This window comes from Salvelinus alpinus, chromosome 33, assembly GCF_045679555.1.
Source record: "Salvelinus alpinus chromosome 33, SLU_Salpinus.1, whole genome shotgun sequence".
Classification (NCBI taxonomy): Eukaryota; Metazoa; Chordata; class Actinopteri; order Salmoniformes; family Salmonidae; genus Salvelinus; species Salvelinus alpinus.
In genome coordinates this window covers 20917183-20933966 of record NC_092118.1, presented here as the reverse complement: position 1 = coordinate 20933966, position 16784 = coordinate 20917183, and the positions used below count along the sequence as shown (strand labels likewise).

The 16784-nt window shown below is 42.1% G+C and overlaps 1 protein-coding gene across 7 annotated transcripts; it reads right to left on the bottom strand.

The window, feature by feature from the left end:
- Positions 1 to 48: 48 nt before the first annotated feature.
- LOC139563308 (differentially expressed in FDCP 8 homolog) lies at positions 49 to 16720 on the bottom strand. 7 transcript variants are annotated; one of them, XM_071381900.1, is made up of 12 exons: positions 16538 to 16720; positions 13217 to 13345; positions 11136 to 11230; positions 10759 to 10920; positions 8626 to 8767; positions 8120 to 8284; positions 7472 to 7599; positions 6955 to 7068; positions 6395 to 6475; positions 2017 to 2157; positions 1760 to 1869; positions 49 to 1466 (listed from the first exon to the last, which is right to left on the bottom strand). In XM_071381900.1, the coding sequence occupies exons 2-12, from the start codon at positions 13329 to 13331 to the stop codon at positions 1373 to 1375; spliced, it is 1347 nt and encodes a 448-aa protein (XP_071238001.1). In that variant the 5' UTR covers positions 13332 to 13345; positions 16538 to 16720; the 3' UTR covers positions 49 to 1372. The 7 variants fall into 7 exon arrangements, with proteins under 7 accessions (XP_071238001.1, XP_071238004.1, XP_071238005.1 ...); XM_071381903.1 differs by having other exon boundaries at positions 10759 to 10908; XM_071381904.1 differs by lacking the exon at positions 16538 to 16720 and adding an exon at positions 15515 to 15681 and having other exon boundaries at positions 10759 to 10908.
- Positions 16721 to 16784: the final 64 nt, after the last annotated feature.

Below are 16784 nucleotides of genomic sequence, written 5' to 3'. Positions count from 1 at the left end.
TCACTGGTCACATTTTCCACGATGATCAGACAGAAACAATCTCTCTCAGCAGTTAAAAAAAAAATACAGTTTACTGTTGGTACACTGTTCAAAACAGCATTTAGTATGGCCACGGTACATAGTAATATTTGCATTAGCCTCTGCCACAGGCCTGGAGCCAAGGGCTACATTGGCAAAGGCTGCCACAGTGTCAGCTAAAACACTTCTCACAACAGAATTTATGAATACATTATTCATGCTTAATGTCACATGACCTTACAATTCATGTTTATATCTGGATTTTCACTAACACATGGAACATTACACTTGCATGTTATCAAGATCATTATGTAGAGAAATACATAACACAGCCAAACACAGTCAACATAAAATATTTACACGCTCATGTGTCCAGAAGTATCATTCGTCAGCTCAAAGAATGTGCCATACTTTGAGGCGGGCTGCAAAACACCCCACAACAATACTGTTAAATAGATGACTTGATCAATGGGTAAATGCACACAGTGTTCAATTAGAATTCCAAACATTTCAGCACACAATGTCAACTTAAGATATAGTTCATCAGCACATCATAATGAGCTCTCCTTGACTTTACCCTCTTGACATTGTTTACATGACTGCCCAATAATTCTACTGTAAAAAGGTACTGCATTAAAGTTCCCTAAGACATAACATACACACCACATGTTCTCTTCTCAAGTGTTTCAGGCAGATCATGTTGTGGTGTTCAAACAAATAATCAAAACCAATTTTAGTGTCATTGTCCATCACGTAACACATTGTTTCACAACAGGGGGGTGAAATACCTCATGCCCACCGGGAAGTAGTTTTGAAGAGCTATGACCTAACCTCACTAGAAATACCTGGCTCTTGTTATCAATGCCAGTTAAGGCCTGTAGGTGAATGGTAGTTTTGTTAAATTGATTTGTTAAGATGAATTTGGAATTTAACACCTACTTCAGGGTAGTTAAAGATATTAGATTGTTAAGAGGTAAAGACAGTTATGTGACCCCACATTGCAATTCATGCCTGCAACATGATGCCCATACAGTACTCTCACACAGTAACACACATACTGTACAACATTGGCTTAGTGCTTCTGTGGGCTATACAATGCAGCCAGTCTCAGAGTATAACACTTCATTACCGGATCATATAAAACTCTAGTATCCTGCTACCATCTTCCGTAGTCCACTGAACTGGAACAAAGTAACTTAACAACATCCCCACAAAACAATAGAGAGAGAGAGCAAGAGGGAAAGCTAGTCATGTTTGTGTCATAAAAATGTCTTGATGGTCCTCAACATAAGAAAAAGTGCCATGGCCACTCCCACAGGTTGTCAGTCACAGTGACAGAGTTAGATCGACAGGGCTACGTGTCTTTCAGATACGGCGGATCATCGTGCTTGCGTTCGGTCATCCGGGCACATTTCGGGCAAGTTGTGGAATTGTCATAGAAACAGTCCCTAAAGAGAAACAGCACACAGGAAATAGCCAAGTGTCAACCAATCACTGATATTATACATGAACACTACATATGTCTTATAAAGGTGTCTGCCAGTGGAGGCTGGTGGGAGGCGCTATAGGAGGAATGGCTCAATGTAATGGCTGGAATGGAATAAGTGCAGAGTCGAACATGTGGTTTCCATATGTATGATGTGTTTGATACCGTTTCATTTATTCCATTCATTACAATGGGCTCATCTTCCTATAGCTCCTCCCATCAGCCTCCTCTGGTGTCCACAGATAAGGGACTGACCTGTGGAAGACAGCAGAGCAGTCGTGGCACACTGAGGTGTGGCTGTCAAACGGGAACAGGATGTCTCCCTCCTTACACAGCTCACACACAAAGCCTTTGGCTTGGCACCGCTGGAGAGGGCAAAAGACAGGGCACAGGTCAGTATCACAGGTCTCTACAGCTTCAGCAAAACATCTGCCTGCTCCATTGGTTTTCTCCCCAGAATGATTCGGGTTCTTCCTCACCTTTGTGACAGACAAGTACTGTATACAACTCACGTCACAGTCCAGTTTGATGTGCTTGGCAAAGGTAGTGTGGATCTCTGTGAGAGAGCAGCTGAGTCTGCCACTGGAGATGTCAATCAAATCCTGCAGCGAGTACATGTCATTGTTCTCCACAAAGTGCTGGCGATCATGGAGCTAAGAGGGGAAGGGAGATTCAAATATATAGAGAGACAGAGGGAACTGAAACATTTCCATATCCATTAAATTATGTTAACTGACTAAACCAACTGAATGTTAATTAACAGAATGTAATAACTAAAAGCATTGCCTGAAATTTGAGCCCCTTTCACTGTAAAAACAAACCCTTACTTGGGACAATATTTTCTAAACACTTTATTTTTTACATTTGCATATGAACTAGAATAATCCCCTCTGGTGCTGTATGTATCATATACCATAACTGCTTACAACTAAGCCTACATACGACTGTATGCATGTCAAAATGTACAGTAGCTGCGTAACGTCGAGGTCACACATTAACTCGCATAACTTGCATATTGACATTTATATGTGGCCTAGCATTACCAAGACCATTACCCCAACCTAAACTCAGCAAAAGAAAAAACGTCCCTTTTTCAGGACCCTGTCTTTCAAAGGTCATTTGTAAAAATCCAAATTACTTCACAGATCTTCATTGTAAAGGGTTTAAACACCACTTCCCATTCTTGCTCAATGAACCATAAACAATTAATGAACATGCACCTGTGGAACAGTGATTAAGACACTAGCAGCTTACAGACGGTAGGCAATTAAGGTCACAGTTATGAAAACTTAGGACACTAAAGAGGCCTTTCTACTGACTCTGAAAAACACTAAAAGAAAGATGCCCAGGGTCCCTGTACATCTGCGTGAACGTGCCTTAGGCATGCTGCAAGGAGGCATGAGGACTGCAGATGTGGCCAGGGCAATAAATTGCAATGTCCGTACTGTGAGACGCCTAAGACAGCACTACAGGGAGACAGGATGGACAGATGATCGTCCTCGCAGTGGCAGACCACGTGTAACAACACCAGCACAGGATCGGTACATCCGAACATCACACCTGCGGGACAGGTACAGGATGGCAACAACTGCCTGAGTTACACCAGGAACGCACAATCCCTCCATCAGTGCTCAGACTGTCCGCAATAGGCTGAGAGAGGCTGGACTGAGGGCTTGTAGGCCTGTTGTAAGGCAGGTCCTCACCAGACATCACCGGCAACTATGGGCAAAAACCCACCATCACTGGAGCAGACAGGACTGGCAAAAAGTGCTCTTCACTGACGAGTCACGGTTTATCTCACCAGGGGTGATGGTCGGATCCGTGTTTATCTTCGAAGAAATGAGCGTTACACCAAGGCCTATACTCTGTAGCGGGATCGATTTGGAGGTGGAGGGTCGTCACAGTCTGGGGCGGTGTGTCACAGCATCATCGGACTGAGCTTGTTGTCATTGCAGGCAATCTCAACGCTGTGCGTTACAGGGAAGACATCCTCCTCCCTTATGTGGTACTCTTCCTGCAGGCTCATCCTGACATGACCCTCCAGCATGACAATGCCACCAGCCATACTGCTCGTTCTGTGCGTGATTTCCTGCAAAACAGGAATGTCAGTGTTCTGCCATGGCCAGCGAAGAGCCTGGATCTCAATCCCATTGAGCACGTCTGGGACCTGTTGGATCAGAGGGTGAGGGCTAGGGCCTCGGCAGGGGGCCTGTCTGCCATCTACCCGGTATAGTTGAAACCGGGAATCATCTGTGAAGAGCACACTTCTCCAGCGTGCGAGTGGCTATCGAAGTCGGTTACGATGCCAAACTGCAATCAGGTCAAGACCCTGGTGAGGACGTCGATCACACAGATGAGCTTCCCTGAGATGATTTATGAGAGTTAGTGCAGAAATGCTTCGGTTGTGCAAACCCACAGTTTCATCAGTTGTTTGGATGGCTGGTCTCAGATGATCGCGCAGGTGGAGGTCCTGGGCTGGCGTAGTTACATGTGGTCTGCAGTTGTGAGGCCAGTTGGACATATTCTCTAAAATGATGGCTTTTGGTAGAGAAATTAACATTCAATTCTCTGGCAACAGCTCTGGGGTGACATTCCTGCTGTCAGCATGCCAATTGCACACTCCCTCAAAACTTGAGACATTTGTGGCATTGTGTTTTGTGACAAAACTGCACATTTTAAAGTGGACTTTTATCACCCTCAGCACAAGGTGCACCTGTGTAATAATCAGCTTCTTGATAATGCCACACCGGTCAGGTGGATGGATTAACTTGGCAAAAGAGAAATACTCCTTAACACATTTGTGCAAAGCATTTGAGAGAAATACGCTTTTTGTGCACATGGACAATTTCTGGGATCTTTTATTTCAGCTCATGAAACATGGGACCAACACTTTTTGTTCAGTATTTATAGCCAATCTTTCATTGCTCATCATGTACTTATTCCTTGTGTTAATAGTTTTTTTCTATTATTATAAACATGTACATTACCGGTCAAAAGTTTGGACACACCTACTTATTCAAGGGTTTTTCTTTATTTTTTATATTTTCTACATTGTAGAAGAATAGTGAAGACATCAAAACTATGAAATAACACATATGGAATCATGTAGTAACTAAAAAAGTGTTAAACAAATCAAAATATATTTTATATTTGAGATTCTTCAAATAGCCACGCTTTGCCTTGATGACAGCTTTGCACACCCTTGGCATTCTCTAAACCAGCTTCATGAGGTAGTCACCTGGAATGCATTTCTATTAACAGGTGTGCCTTGTTAAAAGTTAATTTGTGGAATTTATTTCCTTCTTAATGCGCTTGAGCCAATCAGTTGTGTTGTGACAAGGTATACAGAAAATAGTCCATATGATGGCAAGAACATCTCAAATAAGCAAAGAGAAATGACAGTTCATCATTACTTTAAGACATGAAGGGCAGTCAATACAGAACATTTCAAGAACTTTGAAAGTTTCTTCAAGTGCAGTCGCAAAAACCATCAAGCGCTATGATGAAACTGGCTCTCATGAGGACCGCCACAGGAATGGAAGACACTGAGGATAAGTTCATTAGAGTTACCAGCCCAAATAAATGCTTCACAGTGTTCAAGTAACAGACACACCTCAACATCAACTGTTCAGAGGAGACTGCGTGAATCAGGCCTTCATGGTCGAATTTCGACAAACAAACCACTACTAAAGGACACCAAAAAGAAGAGACTTTCTTGGGCCAAGAAACACAACCAATGGACATTAAACCGGTAAAAATATGTCCTTTGGTCTGATGAGTCCAAATTGGAGATTATTGGTCCCAACCGCCGTGTCTTTGTGAGACGTGGTGTGGGTGAACGGATGATCTCCGCATGTGCATTTCCCACCGTAAAGCATGGAGGAGGAGGAGGTGCTTTGCTGGTGACACGGTCTGTGATTTATTTAGAATTCAAGGCACACTTAACCAGCATGGCTACCACAGCATTCTGCAGCGATACACAATCCCATCTGGTTTGGGCTTAGTGAGACGATCATTTGTTTTTCAACAGGACAATGTCCCTTCAGGCTGTGTAAGGACTATTTGACCAATAATTAGAGTGATGGAGTGCTGCATCAGATGACCTGGCCCCCACAATCCCCCCCGACCTCAACCAAATTGAGCAGGTTTGGGATGAGTCGGACCGCAGACTGAAGGAAAAGCAGCCAACAAATGCTCAGCATATGTGGAACTCCTTCAAGACTGTTGGATAAGCATTCCAGGTGAAGGTGGTTGAGAGAATGCCAAGAGTGTGCAAAGTTGTCATCAAGGCAAAGGGTGGCTATTTGAACAATCTCAAAAACAAATAAATATATTTTATATAACACTTTGATTACTACATGATTCCATATGTACTATTTCATAGATTTGATGTCTTCACTATTATTCTACAATGTAGAAAAAAGTTTAAAAAAAAAAAAAAAACTTTGAATGAGTAGGTGTTCTAAAACTTTTGACCGGTAGTGTGTAGATATATATATATATATATATAAATGTTTTTCCTTATTCTATTCTGCATTGTTGGGAAGGGCCCGTAAGTAAGCATTTTACTTAGTCTAGATCTGTTGTTTACGAAACATGTGATAATTTAAACTTGATTTGATTCTTATATCAGTATGTTATTAATAAAAGGCCAGAGGGTGGCGTTGTTGCAGCACATTCTATCAGCCATGACCTCAGCAAAAATGTGTTCCTCTGGGTTGTTTAACAATAAATACTGCTGCAAGACCCTTATGCAAGGCACTGGACGCAAATGCTATGTCCTTTATACAGAGATTGGAATGTGATATTTATGTGATATTATGGCTGTGGTGAAGATGTTGTGGGGGTGTTGGGATGATGATGTGTTGATATTGCGGGGATGTTGCTGACCTGCAGTAGCAGCCGTGCCTCCATGGCCTCCTTACAGGTGATGAAGTAGGGCTTCATCAGTAGGATGTCCTGACGGAGCTTCTTCAGGGAGGAACACATTCACACACAAGACATCAGTCACACCCTGATTCCATGGGCCAATGTCAGACATGTTCTTTGGGAAATCGCTTTTGAATGTGCCCCCCACCCCATATTTCTAATTTCATGGAACAAATTTTTTATATACCATAAGCAAGTGTCTTTCCTTCTCTGGCCCGACAATCTCCCCAATGACAGAAACAGCTGTCTATCTGCCTCAGTATTCTAATCCCTCACCACAAAACACACTGGCACAAATAGAACTGCTGACTGGTGAGAATCTCCTGAAAACAAAAGCCTGGTCTACTGTGTGATAGTACAGACATGGAAGAGCTCCCAAAACAAGTTCTATAGCAAACCCAGACTTCATCCCAGTTTATGGAGTGGAAATAGAGGTCAAACCAAAAACTGTACAAAAAGACAAAAACACATTTTAATGAATTTATGGCACAAAAAGTCCCTGTTGCTGATATGTCACCTACCCTGATCTCCACTAGTTCCTCCACAAAGTTGAAGAGCAGTGGGTTGACCTCCCTCAGTTTCAATACAGGCCGAGGTAACATCAGGGCCAGGTAACGCATGGAGGAACGACATACCTGACCAGAGAGCAGGGGACACACTGTTAGAGATAGAACTACACAGAATGCAAATAGTCAAACACAGACGATAAGAAAACACAACAGTGTTTTAATGTGTTCTGTCTCCATGTGATACACTGTGATAGAGTTCTATGCTCTCAACATCATAGGATCATTATTATTCCTGGCTTCAGGCCTGGTTCTTCAGTGATTTTTATCCATTACACGGTCACCAAAGGAAACAGCGGTGCATTCTCTTACCAGCTGCTCATCATGTAATATAATGTAGAGTTTGTTGAAGTTCCTGGTTGTGTTAACATCATGTAATATAATGTAGAGTTTGTTGAAGTGCCTCGCTGTGTAAACAAATCTATATTGATAAGGAAAAACAGTGTGCTATTAGCATCTCTCTCTTTGGTACCTTGCGTGGCTCAAACTCCCAGTTGTGGAGGACGCGTGCAGGGATGACAGCGGTGTCATTCCAGTGGCAGGTGCTGCAGTAGTACTGGCCCGTGTAGTCACACTGCCTGGCCTCGCTGGGCACGCCCCCTACAGGACAACACAGTGCAGCATGAGGCTCCGTGAGCAATTATAACACCACGCCACACAACTCTCACTGACGTAACTGTCTCAGAGACAACTCTCACAGTCATACACAACTCACTGATCATGCAACTAACAGTCACACAACACATTACAGAACAAATATTTTCCTAACCACAACATAATTAAATGCTTAATGAGATACTACAACTCAGCATAGCTGAGAATGACTAAGTGCTCTAGCTAAATCTCTTTAGATCCCCACAGAGGAACACTAACATTTATTGGGCTCCAGGTTTATCTTGTACAGTGCAGTAGGTTTAGTCACATTAGTCTGTGAGAGGAGAAGAATGTCCACACAGCCCTAAAGGCCATTGACCCAGAGGTTAGGCATTGCTTTTATAACTGTGATTATTAACTGTGTTATTAATACAACAAGGGTCCATAGACATCATGCCCATATATTTCAATTTGTGCTGACTGCTAATTGGCTATCAAGTCGGTCTCATAAAGGCTGAACACTCACTTAGTGACACAGGCATGCGGCACTCGGCACAGCGGTAGTCCTGCCGGTCCAGCCCGATCTCTGGGCAGATGCTGAGCTCGTACTCTGACTGGTGGCTGACCTTTGACCTCACGCAGGGCTTGTTGATGAGGTTCAAGCACTTGCTATGGCAACGGTAGTAACAACCTGCGAGAGGAACAGGGAGACAGAGATTAGTCAACAGCTAACTACTGTTTTAAAATTCAATATATGACTTAAGATTTTGGAGAGAAGGTTGGCCATACAGTACACCAATTCATTCAATTTTTCTCTCCAACTCAATTAATTCATCAGGGCCAACGTCGACCAATAGAAGGTCTCAGGAGGGCAGTGTTGCCTAGCAACTGAGCGCTATTCAGTTTTGGTTGCTTAGCAATGCTCTCTCTTTTATATGTTTACCCAAGTTCAACCATACAGCTGTAACAGTTCAGTGTCCATGAGGTTTTACCACTGAGAACATTTTTGGCTTAGTTTTAACGCACTGTTACCTGTGCAGGTGTACCAGGTCTGGATGAGGCCCCAGATGATAGTGCTGCACTTGTCGCACGTCTGTTTCACACTCTTGCTCTTCTCCTTGGAGAAACGATGCTCCAATAGCACCCTCAGGTTTGGCTCATCCTCTTCAGGGTCCTGTTGAGTGACAAGGAGCAGAGCCAATCAGAACGCAGCACAGCATTGTGTCAGAGGCCTACACTACAGTCTCTGTTATTAATCAACTGGACGAGTTCACTGCAGCACTTTCAACCCACTCATTCTCAGTGTGTGAATGACACCAAAACAACCCATATTTAAAACAATTCAGGCAATCCCAGCAGAATCCAGACACTGCATGAGCTATAAGGGGTGGTTTCACATGTTCTTTTTTAAGTTAGATGTGACACAACCACAGAGAGAGTCTGACATAAAATGAGGAAACATGGACAAGACCACCAAAACAAGACTTGCAGTGCCTTCAGAAGGTATTCATACCCCTCGACCTACTCCACATTTTGTTGTTACAGCCTGAATGAAAAACGTATAAAATGTATTTCTCCTCCCTCACCCATCTAAAGACAATACCCCATAATGACAAAGTGAAAACGTGTTTTTACAAAGTTTTGCAAATATATTGAAAACGAAATACAGAAATATCTCATTTACATAAGTATTCAGACCCCTGAGTCAATACATGTTAGAATCACCTTTTGCAGTGATTACAGCTGTGAGTCTTTTTGGGTAAGTCTAAGCACTTTGCAACCTGGATTGTACAATCTTTTTCAAATTCTTCAAGCTCTATAAAGTTGGTTGTTGATCATCTCTAGACAGCCATTTTCAAGTCTTGCCATAGATTTTCAAGCTGATTTAAGTCAAAACTAACCAGGCCACTCAGGAACATTCAATGTCATCTTGGTAAGCAACTCCAGTGTATATTTAGCCTTGTGTGTTAGGTTATTATCCTGCTGAAAGGTGAATTTGTCTCCCAGAGTTTGTTGGAAAGCAGACAACCAGGTTTTCCTCTAGGATTTTGCCTGTGCTTAGCTCTATACCGTTTATTTTTTATCCTAAATAAAACTCACTAGTCCTTGCCGATGACAAGCATACCCATAACATGATGCAGCCACCACCATGATTGAAAATATATAGAGTGGTATGCAGTGATGTGTTGTGTTTGCCCCAAACATAACACTTTGTATTCAGGACATGAAGTTAATTTCTTAGCCACATTTTTTGCAGTTTTACTTTAGTGCCTTATTGCAAACAGGATGCATGTTTTGGAATATTCTTATTCCGTACAGGCATCCTTCTTTTCACTCTGGCATTTAGGTTTGTATTGTAGAGTAGCTACAATGTTGTTGATCCATCTTCAGTTTGCTCCTATCACAGCCTTTAAACTCTGTAACTGTTTTAAATTCACCATTAGCCTAATGGTGAAATCCCTGAGCGGTCTCCTTTCTCTCCGGCAACAGAGATAGGAAGGGCGCCTGTATCATTGTAGTGACTGAGTGTATTGATATGCCATCCAAAGTGTAATTAATAAGTTTACCATGCTCAAAGGGATATTTCAATGTCTGTTTTTTAACACGATTATTGCACACTATTATTGAGTCCATGCAACTTATGTGACTTGTTAAGCAAATGTTTACTCCTGAACTTATTTAGGCTTGCCATAACAAAGGGGTTGAATACTTATTGACTCAAGACATTTCAGCTTTTAATTTATTTGTAAACATTTCTAAAAACATTATTCCACTTTGACATTATTGGGTATTGTGTGTAGGCCAATGACACAACATCTCAACTTAATACATTTCAAATTTAGGCTGTAAAACAACAAAATGTGGAAAAAGTCAAGGGGTGTGACCACTTTCTGAAGGCACTGTATGTTACACACTAATATTGTATTGACATTTCAAGAGGTAGTGAATGATTTGTGAATGGCTTTCATGCATACACAGTGCATACACAGTTCACAAGTAAGTGCTCTGAAAACATATATATTTTTTTAAGTTGGTCGACTCTTCTACGTAGATATGACTACCTTCTTGCCATCTACCTCCCATGACTAATTTATTACCCCCTTAACTCATGGACTCTGGGTATTTCAATACTTCCCTCCAGCCTCCCCTCTCCCCTGGTCTTACCTTGAGCTCCTGTAGTTTGAGGCGTAGGTGGATGAGTTTGACCACAGTGTCCTTCTGTCTCTCTGAATGCTCAGGCAGCTCCAGGATTAATCTCTTACACTCCTCTATGGCTATCTTCAGCTGCTCAATGTCCAACGCTACAAACGAGCCCTGCACGGGGACATACAGTAAAAACACACAAACACACATAAGTCCATGCATGGGCAGACACGGGCACCAAATCTCACATTAACACATACTGATTGCCATTTAAACTGCACATAGACAAATGTATCCATCACAGTCGTGTTTTCACTAAGAATTACTTTTCATGCAACCACACCGACTGGTCAGTGGTTCACCAACATCCAAAATGGCCGTATAAGGATTGTCCTTACGACAGGTCGAGAGAAGTGGTCCTCTGCCAGTCCCAGGTCCATGGCTCGGTCCAAACTCTGGCTTCGGCTCTCAGAGAAGAGCTCAGGTCTCAGCTCTGAGGAAAGACAGACAAGAAGTACTGTAAGCATTGTTCTCTCTCTCTTGCATGCACGCACACACACACGCAAACCTTTTACAGAACACACATTTGTCTAAAAGGAGTTTCACCCTCTGAGTGGATAAAGCGGTCACAAGATACTGTTTTTATACAAATACGTGCTCTGTTTAAAACCAGAGGGAAACAGGGAAGGACTACTGCCTTTGAAGTGCTAAAGGTTGCTAGGTAACAGACTTAAGGCTATACAGCCTCAAGATTAACAGGCAGATATGACTAACCTAACAGTCCCACTGTACGGATGTGGGTATGGATGTGGGCCAGACATCAGTTTACGCTCCAATTTCCACCTCACCTATTGGATTTAACAAAGGCTATCGTCCCTGATTTGCAATAATCTTATTCTTCTTCGTAAAATGATTTGGGACACGTTTATGCTACTTCATTAAAGGGTTTGACAACAAAGAACTTAGAATTATAGTACAAAGGCACGTCATGCCAGATAGAAGCTTTATTCTCTGACACCAATTCAAATGTGGGTTTCTGTATTATCAGACTAATCACACAGATCAAAGCAATCTGACAATCTGATAAAGAAAGTTCTCCTTGGTTTATCTCGGCTCCCAACTTCAGCACCAGAGCATACACAGTTCAGCTCTTCAGTCTTTAAATCAAAGGGAGTGCTGGTAGGCCTGGGGGCATGTAAACTGATCAAATATTTAAAGCCTTAGAGGAACCAGAGAGAGGCTTTAAGCCATTTTGTGTGGTTTTGTGCCAGGGTACACAGTACCAGATATTGGCTGAGGGCTAACCTCTTTGAAGCTCTAAGCTTCTACATCACCAAAGACCACTTCCTGATAAAAATCTGCTTCCCAAAGCTTTTACTTTTGGCTGTAACAGACGCCTCAACACAGTAAGAAACGTATCAATTTGGCCTAAAGATCCAGAGGGACAAGATTCCCCTCCTATCTTCATAAAAAAAAAAATATATATATATATTATGAAAATACAGAGATGCTACATGACATTTGCAATTACATCAACAGTTAGCTTGGACCACAAACAGATGTCTACCCCCGGCAAGAAGCATTTTGGGTGTCTCACAACTGACTAGTTCATCAGATAGACCTAAAGCCAGAACATATCATTACAAATAAACAACATTCAGCAGGTAGGAGTCTCAAGTTAGCCTGTATCAAGTAAACCCATAGCTAATCTACCCATCTACGCCTGCATATTGTTTGTACCTGCATACACCTCAGATGACATCATGGTAGTGAGAGACAAGATATCCTGAGTCGCTGGCTGCCAGAGAGAGCTGGAGGCAGACAGATGCAGCTGAAGCCTAGACAGTGTTCTAGTGAACTGAGCTAAGTGTAGGCATATGATTACAGGAATCGTTCTGAACCACAGTCCCAACTAATGCTCCTGTCTCAGTTCCTCTCATTACTTTTGGCCCACAACTACAGATCCAGGGTCAGTTGATGTTGTTGATGAGCTCATAATGGTTAGGGCGCTGTTGCAAGAGTGGTACTAAATCAGATATTAAGCAACAGAGATGGAAAAAAACAGCAGCCTTCTTCCTCTTTCAGTCTATGCTGTTGTTTAGCTGTACAGTCACATCATTTCAAAATGTATAGATTGTTCCATCTCTTGCAGACCATAGTTCTGCAGACAAAGCTTGCTCTGGTACGTACAGGTTGCAGCTCTAATCTTGCAGATGCAGCCTGGCTGCACAGACAACATGAACTGACTTCACACCAGGCTACTGCACTACTGCTGCAGTGTCATCAGGTTGTCGGCCCATCCATTCTCCAGGCCTTTGCTGAGATGAGCAAAACACACAGAATCTGCCTCTGCATTCTCTTCTCATCACATGGCAATCACATTCAGCACTGGTGTTAATTCATTTCACATTCTATTTCACATGTATACTGGGACCCATCAATGAACTAGGCTACTACCCAACGCGCCAGTCAAACTCACCATCTTGAGGGTGGGTTTTACCCCCTGGGGGGCCGCCCTCCTCCTCCTCCTCCCCCCGGTCAAAGGGGTTGAGGCGGGCTTGGCGAAAAGAAGCAGGTCTCTCATGATATTCCATCTCACCGGCAACATCTGTGGAAGACACAACACATGGGCAAACAGTCATGAACCAGAAGCAGAAGGACGAGAGACACATGGACTAGGCTACGTTCCACCAAGCCAAGCATCAAGAGAAAGGGGTGGGGGGGGGGGGGGGGGGGGTCGCTCTCACTTGACACTCCCTCAAGGACAAAGTGGTTCTTTTCTATCCAGTCAATATGGCTGTATTGACATTTATTGCTTTGGTATTTGATCATGTGAGTGTTGATCTTCCCTGTTTTATAGATGAAGGTGAGCTACCATAAGCATGAGGATATGGGTACAGAGGATTGGTACTCAGGCATTGTTAATATGCCATGTTATGATGTCTTGTAGGGATCAGATATTGACACATGTAATATGCATTATCACAGACACATAACCGTAGCACAGTCATCAGAGCTGCAGGATCAGCTCAGATGAGCGACCGCACTGTCTGAAAACAAGCAAGACTCCCATTAAAAGTTCAGGGGCTTGTCACTGTTTTTGCTTTGACTTATAGCCTAAACATGTCCTCAAATACTAGTTTATAATTTTATATGCATTTTAGAAGCAATTTTATCAGAGGTGGGATCAAGTCACTATTATTCGAGTCACAAGCAAGTGTCAAGTCACAAGATGAGCCCAAAGTATAACGGGTCAAGACTCGAGTCAAGTCCAAGTCGTGCATTCTAAGAGCAAGTCAAGTACAGTCACAAGTTTAAGTCAAGTCTCAAGTAAAAAATAAACTATACGCCTTGTTCAACTACAAATCTTTATTTATTGAGTCTACCAGACATACCTTTTGATTATTTTGTCTACAGCACATTTTGATGATGTAATTGTAAAATAGGGACCTTGCAGCAGTCATAAGGGCGTGACATCAGCAGAAGACACTCAACATGCTCAGAGTGTAGACCTATTTACACATCTTGGTGATCCAATGGTGAAAGCGCCATATCATACAAAATATACAAATAGATTTACCTAATATACACCAGCAATAGCCTCTGTATCAGGCTTAACCTGTCCTATCTGAACAGACACAGGTAGAGGGCAAGACTGTACAGCCTCCCCCTGGGAAAGCGAATCAAACAGGAGCTCAAACAGGAAGCCTACATTATATAAGCACTTGGCACCAAAGACCATACAATTATCAATTACAACCAATAAACTGGTTCTAAAATGTAAAAGGAAATTTCCACATCCGTCTTAAATCAGACTTAATGATTATTCATGATATTTTAACACCATGCATTCATGGAACAATCATTTGTTCACGCACAACAAACATGACAGAGACATAGGCCACAGATACATGGAACTCCGACATAACCAGGGAATTATGAACAAAGGAAACCATACATTTAATTAAATAAACAGAACTTCTACCTCATGAGTCTTACGAACGTTCATGTGCAAAATACACATCGCGCCAACTCAGAGCAGAGTAACTAATGGTTGGCTAAATGAAATGGTATCGATCGTATGTTTATCAAACCAGAAATGTCTACGTGTTGCAATACACGGTATGGGGATAGAATTATGAAACTTTAGCAATCATTTTAGTATTCGATGGAATATAGATTTACCTCATAGGGCCTATGCATTTCAACGTGTGAAAGCAACAGCAAACGTTTCAACAACAGGAAAAAGGGTTGGGTATAATTTGTAAGAACGTTCCAACAGGAATCTGTAACAAAAACTTCGTAAAGTACAAGGTTGCCAACAAACGCATACAAAGTAGCATGATCAATTCACCTAGCTAACTAGTTTCCGAATAGGCATCAACTCACCACGTAACTTATTCTTAATGTTTGTCCATAGGCTACCAGAGTGAGGACATACATTTTTCGGAATAAAACGCGGTGCGTGAAAAACTTAATGAAATAGCCCACTCCCTACCCGGTATCTTATTCTGCCGCTATACAACTTTGTACGCGTTGTTTGTTGGCAACCTTTTTATTTACGAAGTTGTTGGAACAGATTCCTGTTGGAACGTTCCACAAATTATACCCACCCGGAAAAAAAGCGTTCTTCACTGGCAGAAGTTTGGAGAGCGCAAGTGAAAATCCGCGCAGGAGGCTATGGTGCGTCTTCGCCACAGTAATAATACATTTTAACAACAAATTCCAAATGCCAGCTTCATAAGTAAATTACCAAGTTCAAGCAATTGTTACATACCAAAACACCAGTAGGCCTATGATAATAAGTGTTGCCCCATTGCTGGTAAGTTTACAAAGTAAACCGTTAATATTTTTGATCACCACATTTTTTTGGAGCTGCATATTTATTTATTATGGCAATCGTCTCTTCCTACAATTAGACGTTTGCGCTGCACTCGATCGTAGAGTTGCACAGCAAATCATAAATCGCTTCGCTAGCTCACCCGACCTGTGATGATTGACAGTTTGCTAGTCCAATCAGAGTGCCGCGTGTGCGTTTCACTAGCCAATCTGTTGCAGGTTTTTTGCAAGGGCGATGCTGCGGCTACTGTCTCTGGCTGCTTGTGGAAGTCAATCCACGTATACTCTGTGCCAGAAAATGAGTGACAAAACATTACAAAACCTGGCCAGATCATTTTAATTCATGAATCTCAGGTCAAAGTCGAGTCATTTTCTTTTCTATCAAGTCATCAAATTTGTTACTTGAGTCAGACTCGAGTCGAAGTCATGTGACTGAGTCGACGACTTTGTTTTATACAAAACATTGGTATACAACCCGTATAATTCTATGACAATATTTTAGGTTGACAATAATTCTATTAAACCATTTTTGATATCACATGCCTTACTTTTATTTTTCTGCATAACTAAAATCAGGAGTATGCCTCAACTGTCGTTTATTAAATTTAGACTGTTTTGGATATCTCCCTGACCAATATGGCTGCCATATCACTCCATTCTGGAACTTCAAGGGTTTATGACATTAGCCCTCTATCTAGTAATTTAATAGAATCTCAATTAGCTAGTTAGCTAACGTTACCTACAAAACGAAAGGGTAGCACGTAAAAAGGTTCCGAGTTTTAAAACATTGGAAGACTTGCATTAGCCAGGCAGCCAGCAACTTTAAACGGCAATGTTATCAACAATGTTAGCTATGAAAACTAAAGTCACTGTAAATAGGAATAGCTAGCTAACAAAACTGTCGTTAGCTTAGCTAGCTAGACTACTTTCTAGCTAACATTCCCTAGACAGGTTTACTTACCCCATTGTCGACCTCCAAACAACAAGATTTCATCCGTATATGATTGATGTTGGACACTTTAAACGCTGTGCATTCAGTTTTATTCGCAAATATATCCTGTATCCTTCTTGGGTTCTCTGTCATCAGCATCACACAGAATGATTCCAACGTTTTCTCTGGATGTGTCAGCGCAGGAGTACTGCTCTGCAGCGATACCTCGCGGTAACACCATGACTGGTGTTTTGCAGGCATTATTGGTATGCACTTG

Bases quoted from the DNA above. Each gene is read 5' to 3' on its own strand.
- LOC139563308 (XM_071381900.1), bottom strand. From the start codon at position 13,331: ATGGAATATCATGAGAGACCTGCTTCTTTTCGCCAAGCCCGCCTCAAC. The intron at 11,231-13,216 runs GTGAGTTTGACT...GTCTTTCCTCAG, and splicing joins TAAAACCCACCCTCAAGATG to AGCTGAGACCTGAGCTCTTC. The intron at 1,870-2,016 runs GTGAGTTGTATA...TGCCCTCTCCAG, and splicing joins ACATCAAACTGGACTGTGAC to CGGTGCCAAGCCAAAGGCTT.